We start from the raw sequence: 17012 nt of genomic DNA, 5'->3' as shown, positions 1-17012 counted from the left end.
GAGGCTGCCATATTAAGTCAAATCTAAAAGAAAAAAAAAAGTAAATAAATTAGACTGTTGATGACTTAAATAAACAATATTCCATAGGAAATCACCACAAATACCTCTAATTTTCTTTATTACATAAGGAGGGTATGGTAGGATTAGAGAATACCCATGCATACGTTTATTTTTCCTTAGTTAGCCTATGGATCAGGCCCATTGATCTATGGGCAGACTACTTTTTATTAATATCATTAATATCTTTTTCTTTTTCTCTTTACAAAGATGTGTGTGTGTTTGTGTGTGTATGTGTGTGTGTGTGTGTGTGTGTGTGTGTGTGTGTGTGTGTATGTGTATGTGCTGATGTATAAAACTGAATTGGGAATAATATGACTTTGTGCCAAGAATACCAATCATAGCCTATATGACGAGGGATAATCTTGCCTAAATTTCATTTCCCTTAAATCCGATCTGGACAGACCTGTCTTTGCATTAGGCAAAACATCCCCCCCTCCTCCCCCCCCCCCACCCCTTCCTCCCCTTTCCCCCTTTTTTGTTTTGTTTTGTTTTTCCTGTCTTGTACTCCCCCCCTCCCCCCGATCGGAATTATGCCCTCCTCTTTATAGTTTGATAAGCAGTCGATCTGGCAAAACTTCCGCCCCCCCCCCCCCCCCCCCCTGTGCAATGTTTCAAACTGAATTGGGAATAATATGACTTATTTTGTGCCAAGAATACCAACCATAGCCTATATAATGAGGGATAATCTTGCCTAATTTCATTTCCCTTAAATCCGATTTGGACAGACCTGCCTTTGCATTAGGCAAAACATCCCCTTCTACCCCCCCCCCCCTCCCCTTCCCCCCCTTGTGAAATGTTTGGAGTTTTGTTTTTGTTTTTTCTTGCATGTTTTTCTTGTTTTGTTTTGTTTTCTCTGTTTTGTATTCCCTCCCCCCTTGATCGGAATTATGCCCTCCTCTTTATAGTTTGATAAGCAGTCGATCTGGCAAAACTTCCGCACCCCCCCTCCCCCCCCCCCCCCTGTGCAATGCTTGGCGCCGTGCTTTTGCATGCTTTTGCATGTTTCTTTTTGTTTTTCAGCAGGCCACCACACACACATTTCCAATTGAGATTAATATGATTTATTATGTCCCAAGCACATCAAGGTATTAGTCATCTTGTGCACTATGTATTAATGTATTCATTTATTTACTTTATTATTATTTTTTTTATTTTTTTATCGTATTTATTAATTATTTTATTATTACTATTATTATTTTTTTTTTCTCTCAATCCATCTTAGCATAAAGTTTGATCCAGCCACTATTGTTGGGGTAGAACACCGCCCCAATTTTCTCCCCCCCTCCCCCCCCCTTTTTTTTTTTTTTTTTGTTTTGTTTGTTTGTTTGTTTTGTTTGTCTGTTTTTGCTTGTTTTGTTCTCAATATGTGTGTTTATGGGTGGGTAGGTATGCAATGCGTATATATCCCATCTATTTCCTTATCTGACAGGTGTATTTGTGCTCTCTCCTGTAATATAGCATACTCAGTTGCGATTGGAAAACTAGGCTCACCATCATTAGCAGCACAGCCAATTATGCTATCATTTTCCTAATTCTTCCCTCTTTCACTCAGTCTAAACTTATGTTCAGGAACTCTTACAAAGACTGTCAAATAGGTGTTACTTTAATTAATATAATGTGGGGGTCCCATGGCCCTGTCTGACTCTTCTCCCCTCCCAGGGAGTGTGGGTGACTGCTACGCAGTTAGACCCTTTTTCAATGTGGGAGTCGCGTCGTCGTTTTTTTTCTTCGGCTAGACATGTTTGGGTTTTTTTTCTTTTTTCTTGTTATGTCTTTGATCACATTAAGTTTTGTTATCTGTTTTATTTTATAATTGTTTTTATTTTGGGGGTGGAAGAGAGATCCGATACAGTATATAGTAATATCGTAATCAAAACAGACAATGACAAGCAGAAGTAATATACTAGGCGGCCCTACAGGTGTAACCTTTGCTACTTTAAATGTGAAGGGTTTGAACCATCCTGTTAAACGAGGAAGAATATTCGCATATCTCAACTCTTTGAAAGCCGATGTCATATTCCTTCAAGAAACCCATCTTAAAGAAGTTGCCCATACTAGACTAAGAGCCAGATGGATAGGCCAAGCATATCATTCATCTTTCTCAACTAAAGCACGAGGGGTAGCTATTTTATTTAAGAAGAATGTACAATTCAAACACATTGACACTATTACAGATAACCAGGGTAGGTTTATTATCGTAACAGGTGAATTGTATTCCACTCCTGTAACTTTGCTGAATATCTACGGCCCTAATTTTGATAATCCAAGCTTTTACAATAAAATATTCACTCTTATACCTGCTTCCACACCACAAACAAATCTAATAATAGGCGGAGACTTTAATTGTGCTCTGGATCCCTATCTGGATAAATCCTCACAGCTAAAACCTCGAAGGTCCAAAACAGCAGAATTGCTTAAATCCTTTGCCACAAACACAAACCTGGTGGATATTTGGCGAGTTTTGAATCCCACAGGGCGAGATTATTCTTTTTTTTTCTCCAGTTCATAATACATATAGCAGGATCGATTATTTCCTTATAGATGCTAAGACAATATCAAATGTGCAGACTGTGAAATATCATAATATAGTAATCTCAGACCATGCTGCATTGTCTTTCACTATCAATATGACAGATAGCACTAAAAAACATCATAGATGGCGCCTTAATTCCATACTCCTTAAAGATCCCATATTCTGTGCAGATTTAGAAAAACAAATTAAGATATTTTATGAGACCAACCAAGGCCCAGACATATCTCCCTCATTACTATGGGATACTCTTAAAGCAGTCTTGAGAGGGCACATCATCTCTGTGGAAGCTTACAGGAATAAAGTAAATAAAAATAAATTAATTGGTATAGAAGAACAGATTGGCATATTAGATAAAGAAAACATACAGAATCCCTCTAGAGACCTATATCACAAGATATTACTTTTAAAATACGAATATAATAAAATTATAACATCTAGTGTAAACAAATACTTGTTAAATAAGAAACAGGAATTTTTTGAATACGGTGATAAACCACATAAATTGCTTGCAAGACAGATTAAAAAAGCAGAGAGTGATCGTGCTATACACAGTATTAAACACGAGACTGGAAAGACCCTTTACAACCCTGAAGAAATCAATGGCAGGTTTTTACAGTACTATGAAGACTTGTATCGTTCCAGAGCTGATGATAACACCACCACAATGCAAGATTTCCTGAAAAACAGTGATCTCCCAACCTTAAGTCAACAAGATATAGATTATTTAAACGAATCCATTACGGTAGAAGAAATTAAAAAGGCAATCAACGGCTTAAAAAGTGGTAAAGCTCCTGGACCAGACGGATATACGGCTGAATATTATAAAAAAATGTCACCAATTCTCCTCCCTCACCTTCACCGTCTGCTCTCATGTGCATTGGTGAACGAGGGCTTACCCCAAACAATGTATGAGGCAGTCATAACTGTAATTCCCAAAAAGGGAAAAGACCCCCAAGAAGTGGGCTCATATAGACCCCTATCACTGCTTAATCTAGATAATCGATTGCTAGCTAAAATATTAGCCCTTAGATTAAATAAAGTAATTAGTAAACTCATACACCCAGATCAGACGGGATTCATCCCAAACAGACATTCTTTTTTCAATTTGCGACGTTTATTTAATATCATGTACTCTAAACGCTTCCCAGAGGATGACCTGGTCATTGCCTCCCTTGATGCCGAAAAAGCATTTGATCAAGTTGAATGGAATTACTTATTCTCTGTATTACATAAATTTAAAATAGGAGAAACATTCATCAAATATGTGAAATTACTTTATAAATGCCCCAAAGCTAGAATTATTACAAACCAAACTATATCTTCTGAATTCCCACTTCATAGGGGGACAAAACAAGGCTGCGTTCTTTCTCCTCTCCTGTTCGCTCTAGCCATTGAACCATTAGCGGAGTTGATACGATCTGACCCTTTTATCCATGGTTATGACACAGGTATGACACAAAACAGAATTTCTTTGTATGCAGATGACATCTTATTATATATTAAGAAACCTGAGATTAGCATCCCTCGCATTCTGGACCGAATCAAATTTTTTGGCAGTTTTTCTGGCTACCGTATTAATTGGACCAAAAGTGAATTGATGCCCATTAAACTGCAAGACCCAATATTTCTAAATTCAATACCTTTTAAGATTGCTACTAATAAATTTACATATTTGGGCATCCACATTACAAAAAGATACTGTGACTTATATAAAGAAAACTTCCCACCATTTCTTACGAAACTACAGATGTCTCTGAGGTACTGGCAAACCCTCCCTCTCTCCCTTATTGGTAGAGCGAATACAATCAAAATGATCAGCCTCCCTCAAATATTATATCTCTTTCAAAATCTGCCAGTCTATATAACTAAGAATTTCTTTAAAAAATTAGACTCAATAATTAATCCTTTTCTGTGGAACAATAAAAGCCATCGGATTAAAAAGAGTCATCTATGTAAACCTAAATGTGAGGGCGGGCTGGGTTTGCCAGATTTCATTAGATATTATTATGCAGCCAATGCCAGAGTTATTATGTTTTATTTTCATAACACCCAACATTCCCCTACATGGTTGACATTAGAAAGGGAAGACTGTTATCCATATAAACCAGAGATTATTCTTCTGGCCTCATCCAGAGTACAACGTTCTAAGTATAATGATAACCTGTTAATACGTACATCAGATGACATCTGGAAACAGATATGTAAACACAATGATTGGAGTTCATTATATCTATTGATGCCAATAACAGGGAACCCTTTATTCCCCCCATCCATTTCTGATCCAACCTTTAAGACCTGGGAAAGAGCGGGTATTGTGACTATTTCAGATCTGTACGTTGATGATGTTTTCCCCTCATTTCAACAACTTACCCAAAAAATAGGATTGCCTAGACAAGACTTCTTTAGGTATTTGCAGATAAGGGATTACGTTCAGAAACATGTTCCCTCTTATAGGACACTGGCCCATTCTACAATCAGAGAAATAATGAGACGCTCCCCCTATTCTCCTCACCTTATATCAGACTTTTATTTGAATATACGACAGGGTGGAGCTGATACATCCAATATACGGGCACAATGGGAAAGAGAACTGGATGTCCAAATCACAGAAGAACATTGGAGCCGTAGTCTTGTGCAGATACATAGATGTTCTATAAATGTCAGACATTGCCTCATGCAATTTAAAATTGTACATAGGCTACACTACTCAAGGGTGAAATTGCATAGGTTATTTCCCTCAGTCTCACCTACATGTGAGAAATGTGAGACTAACGAGGCCACGCTTGCCCACAGCTTTATACTTTGCCCCAAGATCGAGAATTATTGGATTAATGTCTTTAACACAATCTCTGAAATACTTGCACACCAAGTGAAACCAGACCGACAAACCATTATTTTTAACGTTTCAGAAATGATAGACGGACACTCAACAGCCCATCAACATTTTCTTAATTTTTGTCTTATGTCTGCTAAGAAATGTATACTAAGACTTTGGAAGGGGAAAGAGCTTCCCAATGTAAAGATGTGGCTCGCTGACCTCGTAAACACTCTGGAAGTGGAAAGGATCAGATATCTCAGATTGGATCATATTCATCTTTCTGGTGCATTCACTGTCGTCAGATAAAAACGGAAATGTGCAAATATGCATTTTAATCTCTGATAAATTACAAATGAAGAAACGTCATCAGAGTATACCAAAACATTTCCCCCTTCAATCCCTTGAAATCATGTGTAAGTTGGACTGCCATTGGCTCGCTTCAGTCAAACTTCCCATTCACACTGTTGGTTTACGATTTGATTTGTTTTTTTTAAATGAGAGTGGGCTCGGCTGCCAGGAAAATGTGGGAACAATGTGTTTTTCCCACATGGGCGCAGCGAGAGAGAAACACACACACGCGTACGCGTACGCGCACACACACACACACACACACACACACACACACACACACACACACACATACACACACACACACACACACACACACGCACGCACACAACGGGAGAGAAAAACAAAGACACTTTGATGGGACACAGACGCTACGCTCCAACTGATTAATGGCTCCTCTCTCCCATAATTGCTGGGCGTGGCAGCTATTGTGTGTGTGTGCGTGCGTGCATGCGTGCGCGCGCACGTGTGTGTACACATGCATGTGTGTGTGTGTGTGTGTGCAACCAGTGTCTACGTGGGAGTGTCTTGTGGGAGTGTGTGCACATGCAGGTTTGTGTGTATGTGTGTGTGTGTGTGTGTAAGAGAGTGAGAGTGTGTGTATGTGTGGAGGGGGGCGGGGTAGTGTATTTGTGTGTGCCTGTGCTCGTGTGTTTTCAAAGACCCCGGGCCTTTCTGTGCTCATTAGTCAAGTCAAGTCAAGTCAAGTTTATTTGTATAGCACATTTCATACACAGAGGCAATTCAAAGTGCTTCACATAAAATGGTTGACAGGAAAATAAAAGAATAAAAGAAGAGAATAAAATGGACATTTAAAAGCATCACAACAAAACTTTAAAAAAGAGTATAAAAAGTGCATTAAGCAACAGGCGCAGCAGTTGCAAAAAGAGCTAAAAACTTATAGAGGACTCATTGGGTTTGCATAGTAGCTGTCAGCAGTTAAAAGCGACGGTAAACATAAAAGTCTTTAGTCTATTTTTAAAAGTAAGTAAGGTTGGGGCAGATCTGAGGTCTTCAGGCAATTTGTTCCAGCTAGCAGAAGCATAATGGGTAAATGCAGCCTTCCCATGATTTGATTTGATCCTAGGGACAGTTAATAAGCTGGACCCTGTTGACCTAAGAGTTCTAGACGGTTCGTAGCGTGGGAGCAATTCAGCTATGTATTTTGGGCCTAGGCCATTAAGTGATTTATAGACTAATAACAGTATTTTAAAATCTATTCTATGACACACTGGCAACCAGTGTAAGGACTTAAGAACTGGAGTGATATGATCATTAGAATTAGAAAGAACACATCATAATTTGCGTCAAAGGCGGATGAGAACGACACAGTTGAGAGCGTCTTGTGTTCATGTGAGTGAAGCGGCTGCTAAATGAGGTGCTGTGAGAGTTTAGAAAAGCTTAGGCGATGATCAGAAGTACACTCTGAGAGATCGGCAGCACACTCTTCCTCCTGCATTGACGTAGTTCGCCCTTTATGCTGCAAATGAGCAAAGTTAGGTAGGAAACCTTCAAGGAGGTTAAGGAAGACCGACACACAAAGTTGCTTGTGTCTTAACTAAAGAGAAACTGTAAAGTGAAAGGTAACTGAACACATCCCAATCATGGGCTGTGTTCCGATCGGCTGGTCGTTTCCTGTGAAGTGGACTGCACAAGGTATCCAGCCATATTACTTAACATTTTAATCATGGTGTCACCGACGAGTGAACCTTGACCCTGTGTTTTTCAGGCGCGCGGATCATCATGGCGTGCAGAGACCTGGAGAGGGCGGAGGAGGCCCGGGGGGACATTTTGGAAGACACGGGAAATGAGAATATGGTCATCAGGAAACTGGATCTGTCTGACACCAAGTCCATCAGAGCCTTCGCTGAACTCATCAACAGAGGTAGGGTAGTCACAATACGCATAATATGTAGGTAATAAACAAAACTATAATCAACATTCATTTCTTCTATTTTGAAGTAAAATATGGAATCATCAAATATTAGTATGAGCAATGGATGTATGAATGGATAGATGTATGAGAGCAAGGGAAACTATATATTATTATATGTAATGGGAAATTAGGAGTTAAATCTATTAAACACTTGGATGGGCACTAATACTTTAGCCGCACTTTGGAAATGGGAAATATGATCTCCTAAGGAGGCACACAAACATTTTGTGACGTGAAGGCTTTTTGTGCCTTCATCCAATTACTGGGCTATCTGCACTTGCTCTATTATTGAAAGAAGTGGAGGAGGATGAAGATGAAGAGGATGATGTACGGTTACTCCTTACAGACTCAAATAATTCATTTGTGGTTTTTTGTTTTGTTGTGCTATAGTCCATCTCCTGGAGTGGGTATTAGAAGGTAAGGTCCTGGGCTGGACTGGCCAGCTGGCATACAGGGCATTTGCCCTGTGGGCCGGTCAGGCAAAAAAAAGAAGGAAAAAGGAGAAAAAAGGGGAAAATAATTGTCTGACCGGCCCATAACACAGGCAGATTTAGTGTTTTTAGGTAGTGGCACGGTTGGTTGGAGTGCGAAGATGGGTGGTGTTGTGTGTGGGTGGTGCCGGTCTGGGGGTCAAAATGCCAGGGCCGATTTTTTTGTCCCAGTCCAGCCCTGGTAAGGTCTATAGTCCATCTCCTGGAGTGGGTCTTAGGAGACTTGTCCATCTCCTGGGGTGAGTCTTAGATGGAGACTTGTCCATCTCCTGTGGTGAGTCTTAAAAGGAGACTTGTAGAAATTAAATCCATTCCCAACAAAGGAAGCATTAGGATCCACCACAAACGGTGTAATGGTTCCATTATGTATCTCACAGAATTTCATAGCCCTTCATAGCCCATGATTCATAGTGGAAATACACTTGTCCTACTGATTTAAAATGACAATCTGTAGAGACAACATACAGTCAGTATATGTAGCCATTGTAGAATTTGCTTGCTGCTCCCTCATCTGTGTGTGTGTGTGTGTGTGTGTGTGTGTGTGTGTGTGTGTGTGTGTGTGTGTGTGTGTGTGTGTGTGTGTGTGTGTGTGTGTGTGTCTGGTTTTGTTTTCAGAAGAGAAACGGGTGAATATCCTGATAAACAATGCAGGCATCATGATGTGTCCTTACTCCAAGACTGCAGATGGGTTTGAAATGCAGCTAGGGGTCAACCACCTGGGTAAGAACAAGCGTTAGTGCACTTCCCATTCAGGAAAGATGTGTGTGTGTAGACCCTAATACAGGGGTGGGCAACTATTTTTCATGGGGGGCCACATGAGAAACCCAGATTGTTGCCGGGGGCTGAACAAATATTGTCATGCCGTAACCCATGGATGGGCAACTTTGATGATAGAGAGGGCCACAAAAAATGTCCTCGCTACCAGGTTTTGCTGAGGGCCGAACGGCGCCAGCGCGAAAAATTTGGGGCATTTGAAGCCAGGTTTAGAGGAATAACTAATTTTAAATTAACAGTTGTGATGTCATTATTCAGTCTTAACCACCAATATTTGATCCTTTTCTCACTCACTCCTATGTCACCACCTGCTCTCAGGGCTTGGAATTAACGTGTTTGACCACCTGCCAATATGGCTGCTAGATTTTAAAGTTAGCAGCCAATTAGAATTTCCACTAGCCGAAATGTTTTTCTTGAAATAAACCAGAATATGAGTGGGTTAATTTAAGCATAAGTATCAGTAAGTGGCCCCAGATTCTCAAAGCCATGTGTTGAGGGTCACACAAACAAAAATGCACTCTTGAAGCTAAATAAATCCAAAACCAATGAGTTAATTATTTAAATTTCTACTTCAATGTAGCCTTAAGATTATTGAAAGATATTCCATATTCCAGACTGAAATGCTGAAACAGAAGTGGAATATTGGCCAGAATGACATGAACATTTGGACACTTATTCAGTGGGTATTTTGCATGTTGCGTTCAGGTGCACTGTAAAAAAAAAAAAAAAAAAAAAAAAATATATATATATATATATATATATATATATATATATATATATATATATATATTTGCAATTCCATCGCAGACCACACAGATGGCGCCCGAGGGCTGCATGCGGCCCGCGGGCCGTATTTTGCCCATGTGTGCCCTAATACATGGCCCCATACCTCCATGGGTGGTTTCCTCCAAGTTCTCAATGATCTTCAATATTGGACAATGGCTTTCGTCCAGACTTTTCCTTTAGCACAGATATTTTTGGCACCAGCTAGCAAGGGCACACACGTGCTGAAACATGTTCTCTCTCTCTCACTCGCTCACTCGCACGCACGCACGCCACACACACACACACACACACACACACACACACACACACACACACACACACACACACACACACACACACACACACACACACACACACACACACACACACACACACACACACACACACACACACACACACACACACACATCCTCACACACATCCTTTTCCATGTATTTGACATGTGCTTTAAATAATGATAAACACTGCCAGGTCAACAGTAGAACAGGAAACCGAGAACAATAGTAGGGAGAGCAAATAAACTGCAACAGATGCTAATATAATGTATGGTTGTGTATAATATAATGTATGGTTGTATATGTGGAAGAGATCTTTGTGAACACTTAGGCCAGTGCTACTGTATGTGGCCTCACTAGAAGTCACACCTTGATCAAATGGTTTTAAAATGAGAATAATTCTTAGTGTTTGAGTTTGTTTCAACCTGGCTGGAGTACCAAATGGATGAAATTTAGCAGATCAATAAAGTCTAAACCTCCCTGTAATACTTTGCAGAATTGTAATACTTTCCTGTGATTGGCAAACATTTCTGGCACTCGTTGCAGTGTCCTAAATGGCTCAATTCCACCCATGTGACTCCTAATGAGCGTAAAAATAAACCATAACAAATGTGTAAACACTATTAGGCCCAAGGGTGGGAGAAATGTGTTTATAAGAGAAATAATAGGAAGAGAAAATAAGCCCTTCCACTTATCCAAGGCATCATTCAAGATAAGTGAATGCAATGACCAATCTAATAAATCATCGCCTACCACCGCGGAGACGCAGGTTCAATTCCCGGTAGCGGTATTTCTTGCTTGGTCACACGTTCCTACAGACACAATTGGCCATGTCTACGGGTGGGAAGCCGGTGTGGGGTATGAGTCCTGGTCGTGTATACTTTTCGCAACGGGGTTTAGATGAAACCACACCCCGAACTCATTTGACTGGTCGCCGCAATGCCTTCTTCCCGCCCTGCCAAGCAAGTGAATCCTCCGAACTCATCCGCCGAAGCGAGGCACACACACGCACGCACGGATGGACGCACGCACGCACGGATGGACGCACGCACGCACGGATGGACGCACGCACGCACGCACGCACACACACACACACACACCGTTTCCCCCTCATTCCCGTCAGTGTCCCCCGTCACCACTGACAACAAACTACCATAAACAACTGAGGTGATTCTGCTGCACCCCGAACGCCTCTCTTTACAGCCAGGTCAAGAGAACTCTATCCCCGGTGTGTTTTCCCCCATTTCTCCATCCCCTGGAGATGTGTGGGTGGGAGAACTAGGAGCAGGCAGCGCTGCCTGCTCCTAGTTCTCCGAGCCACACATCTCCAGCCAGGGGAAGGAGAAACGGGGAGAAACGGGGAAAACACACTCCACTTCGGGGAAAGAGTTCTCTTTGACCGGTGCCTGCCTGGCTGGCCGTCAAGAGCGGCGTTTGGGGTGCAGTGAAGTCACCTCTGCTGTTTAGGGTAGTTTGTTGTCAGGCGTGGCAGAGGACAGCCGCGGCGTGCATGAGGGGGGCGACCAATCAAATGAGTTTGGGGCGTGGTTTCATCTAAACCCCATTGGGAAAAGTATACACGCGTCCTCGTCGCTTCATTAGCAGCACCTCCTCTGGTCGATCTGCGGATGGGAGGGAAACTTCCTGCTGTCAGGTGAAAAGAAACGGCTGGTGAGTGCACATGTATCGGAGGAAGCATGTGCTAGTTTATGGCTCTCCCAGCAGATCAGCAGAGTGGCTTTAGCAACGCCCAGGACAGCAGGGGGAATTAGCCAAGTAGAGAGAGAGAGAGAGAGAGAGAGAGAGAGAGAGAGAGAGAGAGAGATGCACGATATATCAGCCACCATATCGGTAGTGAAGTAACAGCAATGTTGATATCAGTTATCAATATCGGCCAAAATGTTCATATTGAGAGGAAACAGCAATGTTAACGTTAATATCGGTCATCTGTATCGGCAAAAATTTCCATATCGGTGCATCCCTACTACAAAATAAAGAAAAGATCAATTCAACCTAGCTATCATGGCGATGTCAATGGTCCACCCGCCTGGCTTCAATGAATGCAGTCTCTCTGTATTCTCTAGGCCACTTTCTGTTGACCTATCTGCTACTGGACCTCATCAAGCGCTCGGCTCCGGCCCGTATCGTGGTGGTGGCGTCGGTGGCCCACGGCTGGACCGCTCTGTGCCTGGACGACCTCAACAGTGACAAGAGTTACGACACCATGAAGGCATATGGACAGAGCAAGCTGGCAAACGTCCTCGCTGCACGCTCACTGGCCACACGCTTACAAGGTGAGAAGCTCATGGATTCAGTGGACGAATGGAGCGTGTGACACAAAGAAAGAAGGAAAGCGCATGATTGAATTATGTGTGTACATACTTGCCTGGGTGTGTGTTGCAGGCACAGGGGTGAGTGTGTTCTCCCTGCACCCGGGGGTGGTGCGGTCAGACCTGTGGCGCCACCAGCACCCGTGCATCCAGGTGGCAGTGAAGATCTTCGGGATCTTCAGCAAGACGACAGTAGAAGGCGCTCAGACCACCATCTACTGTGCTGTGGAGCCAGGCCTGGAGAGCCAGAGCGGAGGCTACTTCAGGTACATATTGTACTTTGTTGTACGTACACATACACACACGCATGCACGCACGCGCACACGCACACACACACACACACACACACACACACACACACACACACACACACACACACACACACACACACACACACACACACACACACACACACACACTCTCTCTCTCATTCTCTCTCTCTCTCAGGACTGTAACAGAGGGAACATGCATGAAGGAGTAGCAGTCAACAAACATATTTATATCCCTTTTGGGAAACGGCACTAGCTGAAATACCATAGTCTTTATAAAAGAGATGGACATCACCCATTGGTGTAATAGCCGTGTAAACGTTTAAAGTCTTTACTTTACTCAATATTCGCACATGAACATAAAGTTGCAGGTTCGATTCCGAGAGGAACAATCAGGAATAATAGTTCAGAGTCACACTTAAATTAGAGTTGCGCGATCTTGACCACAGTCAGATCGTCCAGTCACCACCCTTTGACATCGCCTATGCACTATGTCATCGCCCTCTCAACCCAAACAATATAACGCTACACTCAGTAGCGGAGCGTACGCCGGGGCAGAGGGTGCGGCCGCCACGGGCCCACTCGTCAGGGGGGCCCATCAAAAAAAAAAAAAAAAAAAAATTTTTTTTTTTTTTTTTTTTGCAGGCCAGGCCACTGGGCCCGGCTGGCAACCTGTGTTTTTATTTTTCTTCTTCAGAACAAGCTTGTCTGTAAAGTGGCTTCACTGTAGTCTTTCTTGGACATAATATTACTTGGCTCAATGAGTGACAAATTGTGTTTTCGGATATAGGGGCTATCAGCTATTTTACAGTTGTGACTTAAAATGACTTTATTTAATAAAGTCAGTGGTGTGAGTCTGAGAGGAATTCAATCAATAGACAATAACATTGGTGTGTTTAAAATGAGATATTCCACTAAATATGGCTAAAACCGATTCAAACATGCAAAAAAGGCACATTTTTCTTCGCGGCCTGGCAGGCCCGGTTCTATGGGGGTGCAAAAGCATGCATTGCACCCTTATTTTAATTGTCTGCATGCTCAGTTGAAAAGTAAAAAAAAAAAAAAAAAAAAAGATGTTTTATAAATGCTACAGCTGCACACTTACTGTTTAAACTTGAATTATAGTTGTTGTTTTTCTTTGTTCTTTGATGTGATTTTATGGCTTTTTGGCACCTATATGTAACCTTTTAAGGTTGAGATAATTGTATTATCATTATATGGTCCAAATATTTCAGTAAAGCACTTGAAACACTTGAAATATTCTTGCTTGGGTGGTATCATTCTACTTGAAATGATGGTCAAATGCATTATTTTTAGTAAAATAATATGTCAAAGTTTTCGGGCGGCCGGCCTTCGGCCGGCCACCCGAGTGGGCCCGGCCTTTGGCCGGGCATCTGCACCCCTTCCTATCTAGGATGCACCCCTAGTCATCTTGTTCTGGAACCGGCCCTGCGCCTGGCCTGGCCTTCAAAAAAAAAAAAAAAGTTTTTTTTTTTTTTTTTTTTTTTGATGGGGCCCCCCTAAGAGCTTCGCCCCCTCTGGGCTGATAGGGTCGCTCCGCCCCTGGCTACACTATAGCAAGACTGCCTGAACAACGTGAGAATGATCTTCTGAACACATCGGCTACTAAAATATATTTCCCTGCATCTCATAGGCTACTGAGATTAGATCGGTAAAAAGTTTGGACAGACTGGATTGTTTTTTCATCCTCCCGCAGCACTGCATGACAGGTAGGAAGATTAATTACAGCCTCTGACTGACAGCGGCGCAAAACTACGGTATTTATTCATAGGACATTGTGCCTGCCTACATCTACATAACGTTACTCTTATGGAACTGAGCACAGAGTAGCCTAGTTTTGCATGCCAGGCGGCGCGGCATGTGGAGAATGAGAAAAAAGAAGACAGGCCAAGCGACAATGACAACAGATTTGTCATTAAAGATTTTAATAACGAGGCTCATTGCAGACACCAGAAACATGTTTAAATATACAGTAGTAGTAGTAGCATTTATTCAATAATAGTCTGAAGACACACTCAGTCACACTGCTGCTCTCTGTGCTCTCAGGCAGCAGCCACATGCGGGGGGGCGGGGGCGATCGAGATCGGCTAGGGAAAATCAATCGTCAAGTTGGCCAAGTTGGCAACACTGCTCAGCACTGACCATCTGTGGATCAACGGGTTAAATAGGCCAGTAAACAGGTGTATGGAATCAGATAATTTCACACTGATAGCTAGGGCTGGTTTAAAAAAATAGATTCTCCGATTTTTAATCGATTTTTATTTTAATCCTTTGATATCGATTCATATGTCCAGAGATCGATTTTTTAAATTATTATTATTATTAAAAAAAAATTAAATAAACATAGGCTATAATATTATAGGCTGTGTGTGGTAGTTTAAACATAGCTTCAAGTTGACGTTTATTTAGGTTTGTAGTTGAAACAAAAACATAAATACTGCAGTGTAGGCTACATAAATGAAAATGTTTGATCATTAATATCTACTTTTAGAAATTATATAGGCTGAAATCAAATCACTGTGCATAATTGTGAAAGTGTCTTTATTGACAGATGAAAAGGCTGTTATTTACCCATTGTCACCACCTGGTGAGTAAATATCTGTGTAACTAAAACCATTAAAATTGACAACCGGTCCGCAACTTTTTTTTCCCATGTATCTACCGGTCCTGGGCGCAAAAAAGGTTGGGAACCCCTGTGTTACATAACTGGACAATCATGTAATTCAGGTTACAGCTCAAAAAACATGTTTTAGTATCACTAACCAAATCGATATTGAAATTAATATAATCGGAATCGAATCGAATCGGGACTAATCGATTCGGGACCTTGTGAATTGGAATCGAATCGATTCTTGAAATTTGAACCAATACCCAGCCCTACTGATAGCTACCATCTATAGGCCGCTGTCTCTCACCGGCGGTAAGCCAGTAACCCGCCTGGAAATCGTCCGGGGCCCGGGGAACCATGGGGATTCTGCCCAGTGGTGGATGGGACTGGGGCGAGGCTACCTTCAGCACCTCGGACAGTTCTCAGAGCCCGGCGTTGATTAGGCACCACAGTGGACGGGGTTTGAAGCCTCTGTTTTGGCATTTTGCACCTGCTATTGGTCTGTGATCGGTGAGTTGCGTGATCACTGGACAGGCGACCCTGTCAATCCCGGCCAAAACATAGTTCTTTTAATCGTCTATTTTACTTTAAACGGGTGAGTTATATACAAATTCACCCCCGTACAATTGAAAAGTGAAATTAGCTATACAGTACATCTAAAACGTCTTTCTCCTTACTGACACAAACAGGGGTATGTACAGTAGGTGAGGGGTAACACTCACACAAACAAACACACACACGCACACTCACGTGCACACGCGCGCAAACACACACACACACACACACACACACACACACACACACACACACACACACACACACACACACACACACACACACACACACACACACACACACACACACACACACACACACACACTGTGAGAGGAGATAAATAGTGCTTGATGGACATGCAGTCTGTAATGGGCATTGTGTGTGTTGTGTGTGTGAGCAGTGACTGCGCTCCAGTGAGCTGCTCCAGGATGGCTGCAGACGATGACCTGGGCGAGAAACTGTGGGAGATCAGCTGCAACATGCTTGGTATCACCTGGGAGTGATTCACAGCACACTCAGGGGAGTTTACATCTAACAACTCTCACATGTATCACCTGGGAGTGACTCACAACACACTCAGGGGAGTTTACATCTAACAGCTCTCACATGTATCACCTGGGAGTGACTCACAACACACTCAGGGGAGTTTACATAGGACAGCTCTCACATGTATCACCTGGGAGTGACTCACAGCACACTCAGGGGAGTTTACATCTAACAGCTCTCACATGTATCACCTGGGAGTGACTCACAACACACTCAGGGGAGTTTACATCTAACAGCTCTCACATGTATCACCTGGGAGTGACTCACAACACACTCAGGGGAGTTTACATAGGACAGCTCTCACATGTATCACCTGGGAGTGACTCACAACACACTCAGGGGAGTTTACATCTAACAGCTCTCACATGTATCACCTGGGAGTGACTCACAACACACTCAGGGGAGTTTACATAGGACAGCTCTCACATGTATCACCTGGGAGTGATTCACAGCACACTCAGGGGAGTTTACATAGGACAGCTCTCACATGTATCACCTGGGAGTGACTCACAGCACACTCAGGGGAGTTTACATCTAACAGCTCTCACATGTATCACCTGGGAGTGACTCACAGCACACTCAGGGGAGTTTACATCTAACAGCTCTCACGTCCCGCCCCCCCCCTCTTTTTTGTATTGCTGATATTAGCCTACTCTTATTTT

At 42.4% G+C, this 17012-nt stretch overlaps 1 protein-coding gene across 1 annotated transcript in view; it reads left to right on the top strand.

The window, feature by feature from the left end:
- LOC310800472 (retinol dehydrogenase 12-like) overlaps positions 1-16307 on the top strand; it is a gene marked incomplete at both ends in the record, with an annotated part of 34997 nt that extends 18690 nt beyond the window's left edge. The window contains 5 exons of the mRNA XM_083663071.1: positions 7489-7644; positions 8802-8906; positions 12106-12315; positions 12425-12617; positions 16205-16307. Coding sequence (XP_083519197.1) covers positions 7489-7644; positions 8802-8906; positions 12106-12315; positions 12425-12617; positions 16205-16307 — 767 coding nt within the window. The remainder of the gene's footprint in view (positions 1-7488; positions 7645-8801; positions 8907-12105; positions 12316-12424; positions 12618-16204) is intronic.
- Positions 16308-17012: the final 705 nt, after the last annotated feature.

Source organism: Poromitra crassiceps (genome assembly GCF_964638095.1).
Source record: "Poromitra crassiceps genome assembly, chromosome: 2".
Classification (NCBI taxonomy): domain Eukaryota; kingdom Metazoa; phylum Chordata; class Actinopteri; order Beryciformes; family Melamphaidae; genus Poromitra; species Poromitra crassiceps.
Note: the sequence above shows the minus strand (reverse complement) of the source record. Positions and strands in the feature narration are given on the sequence as shown.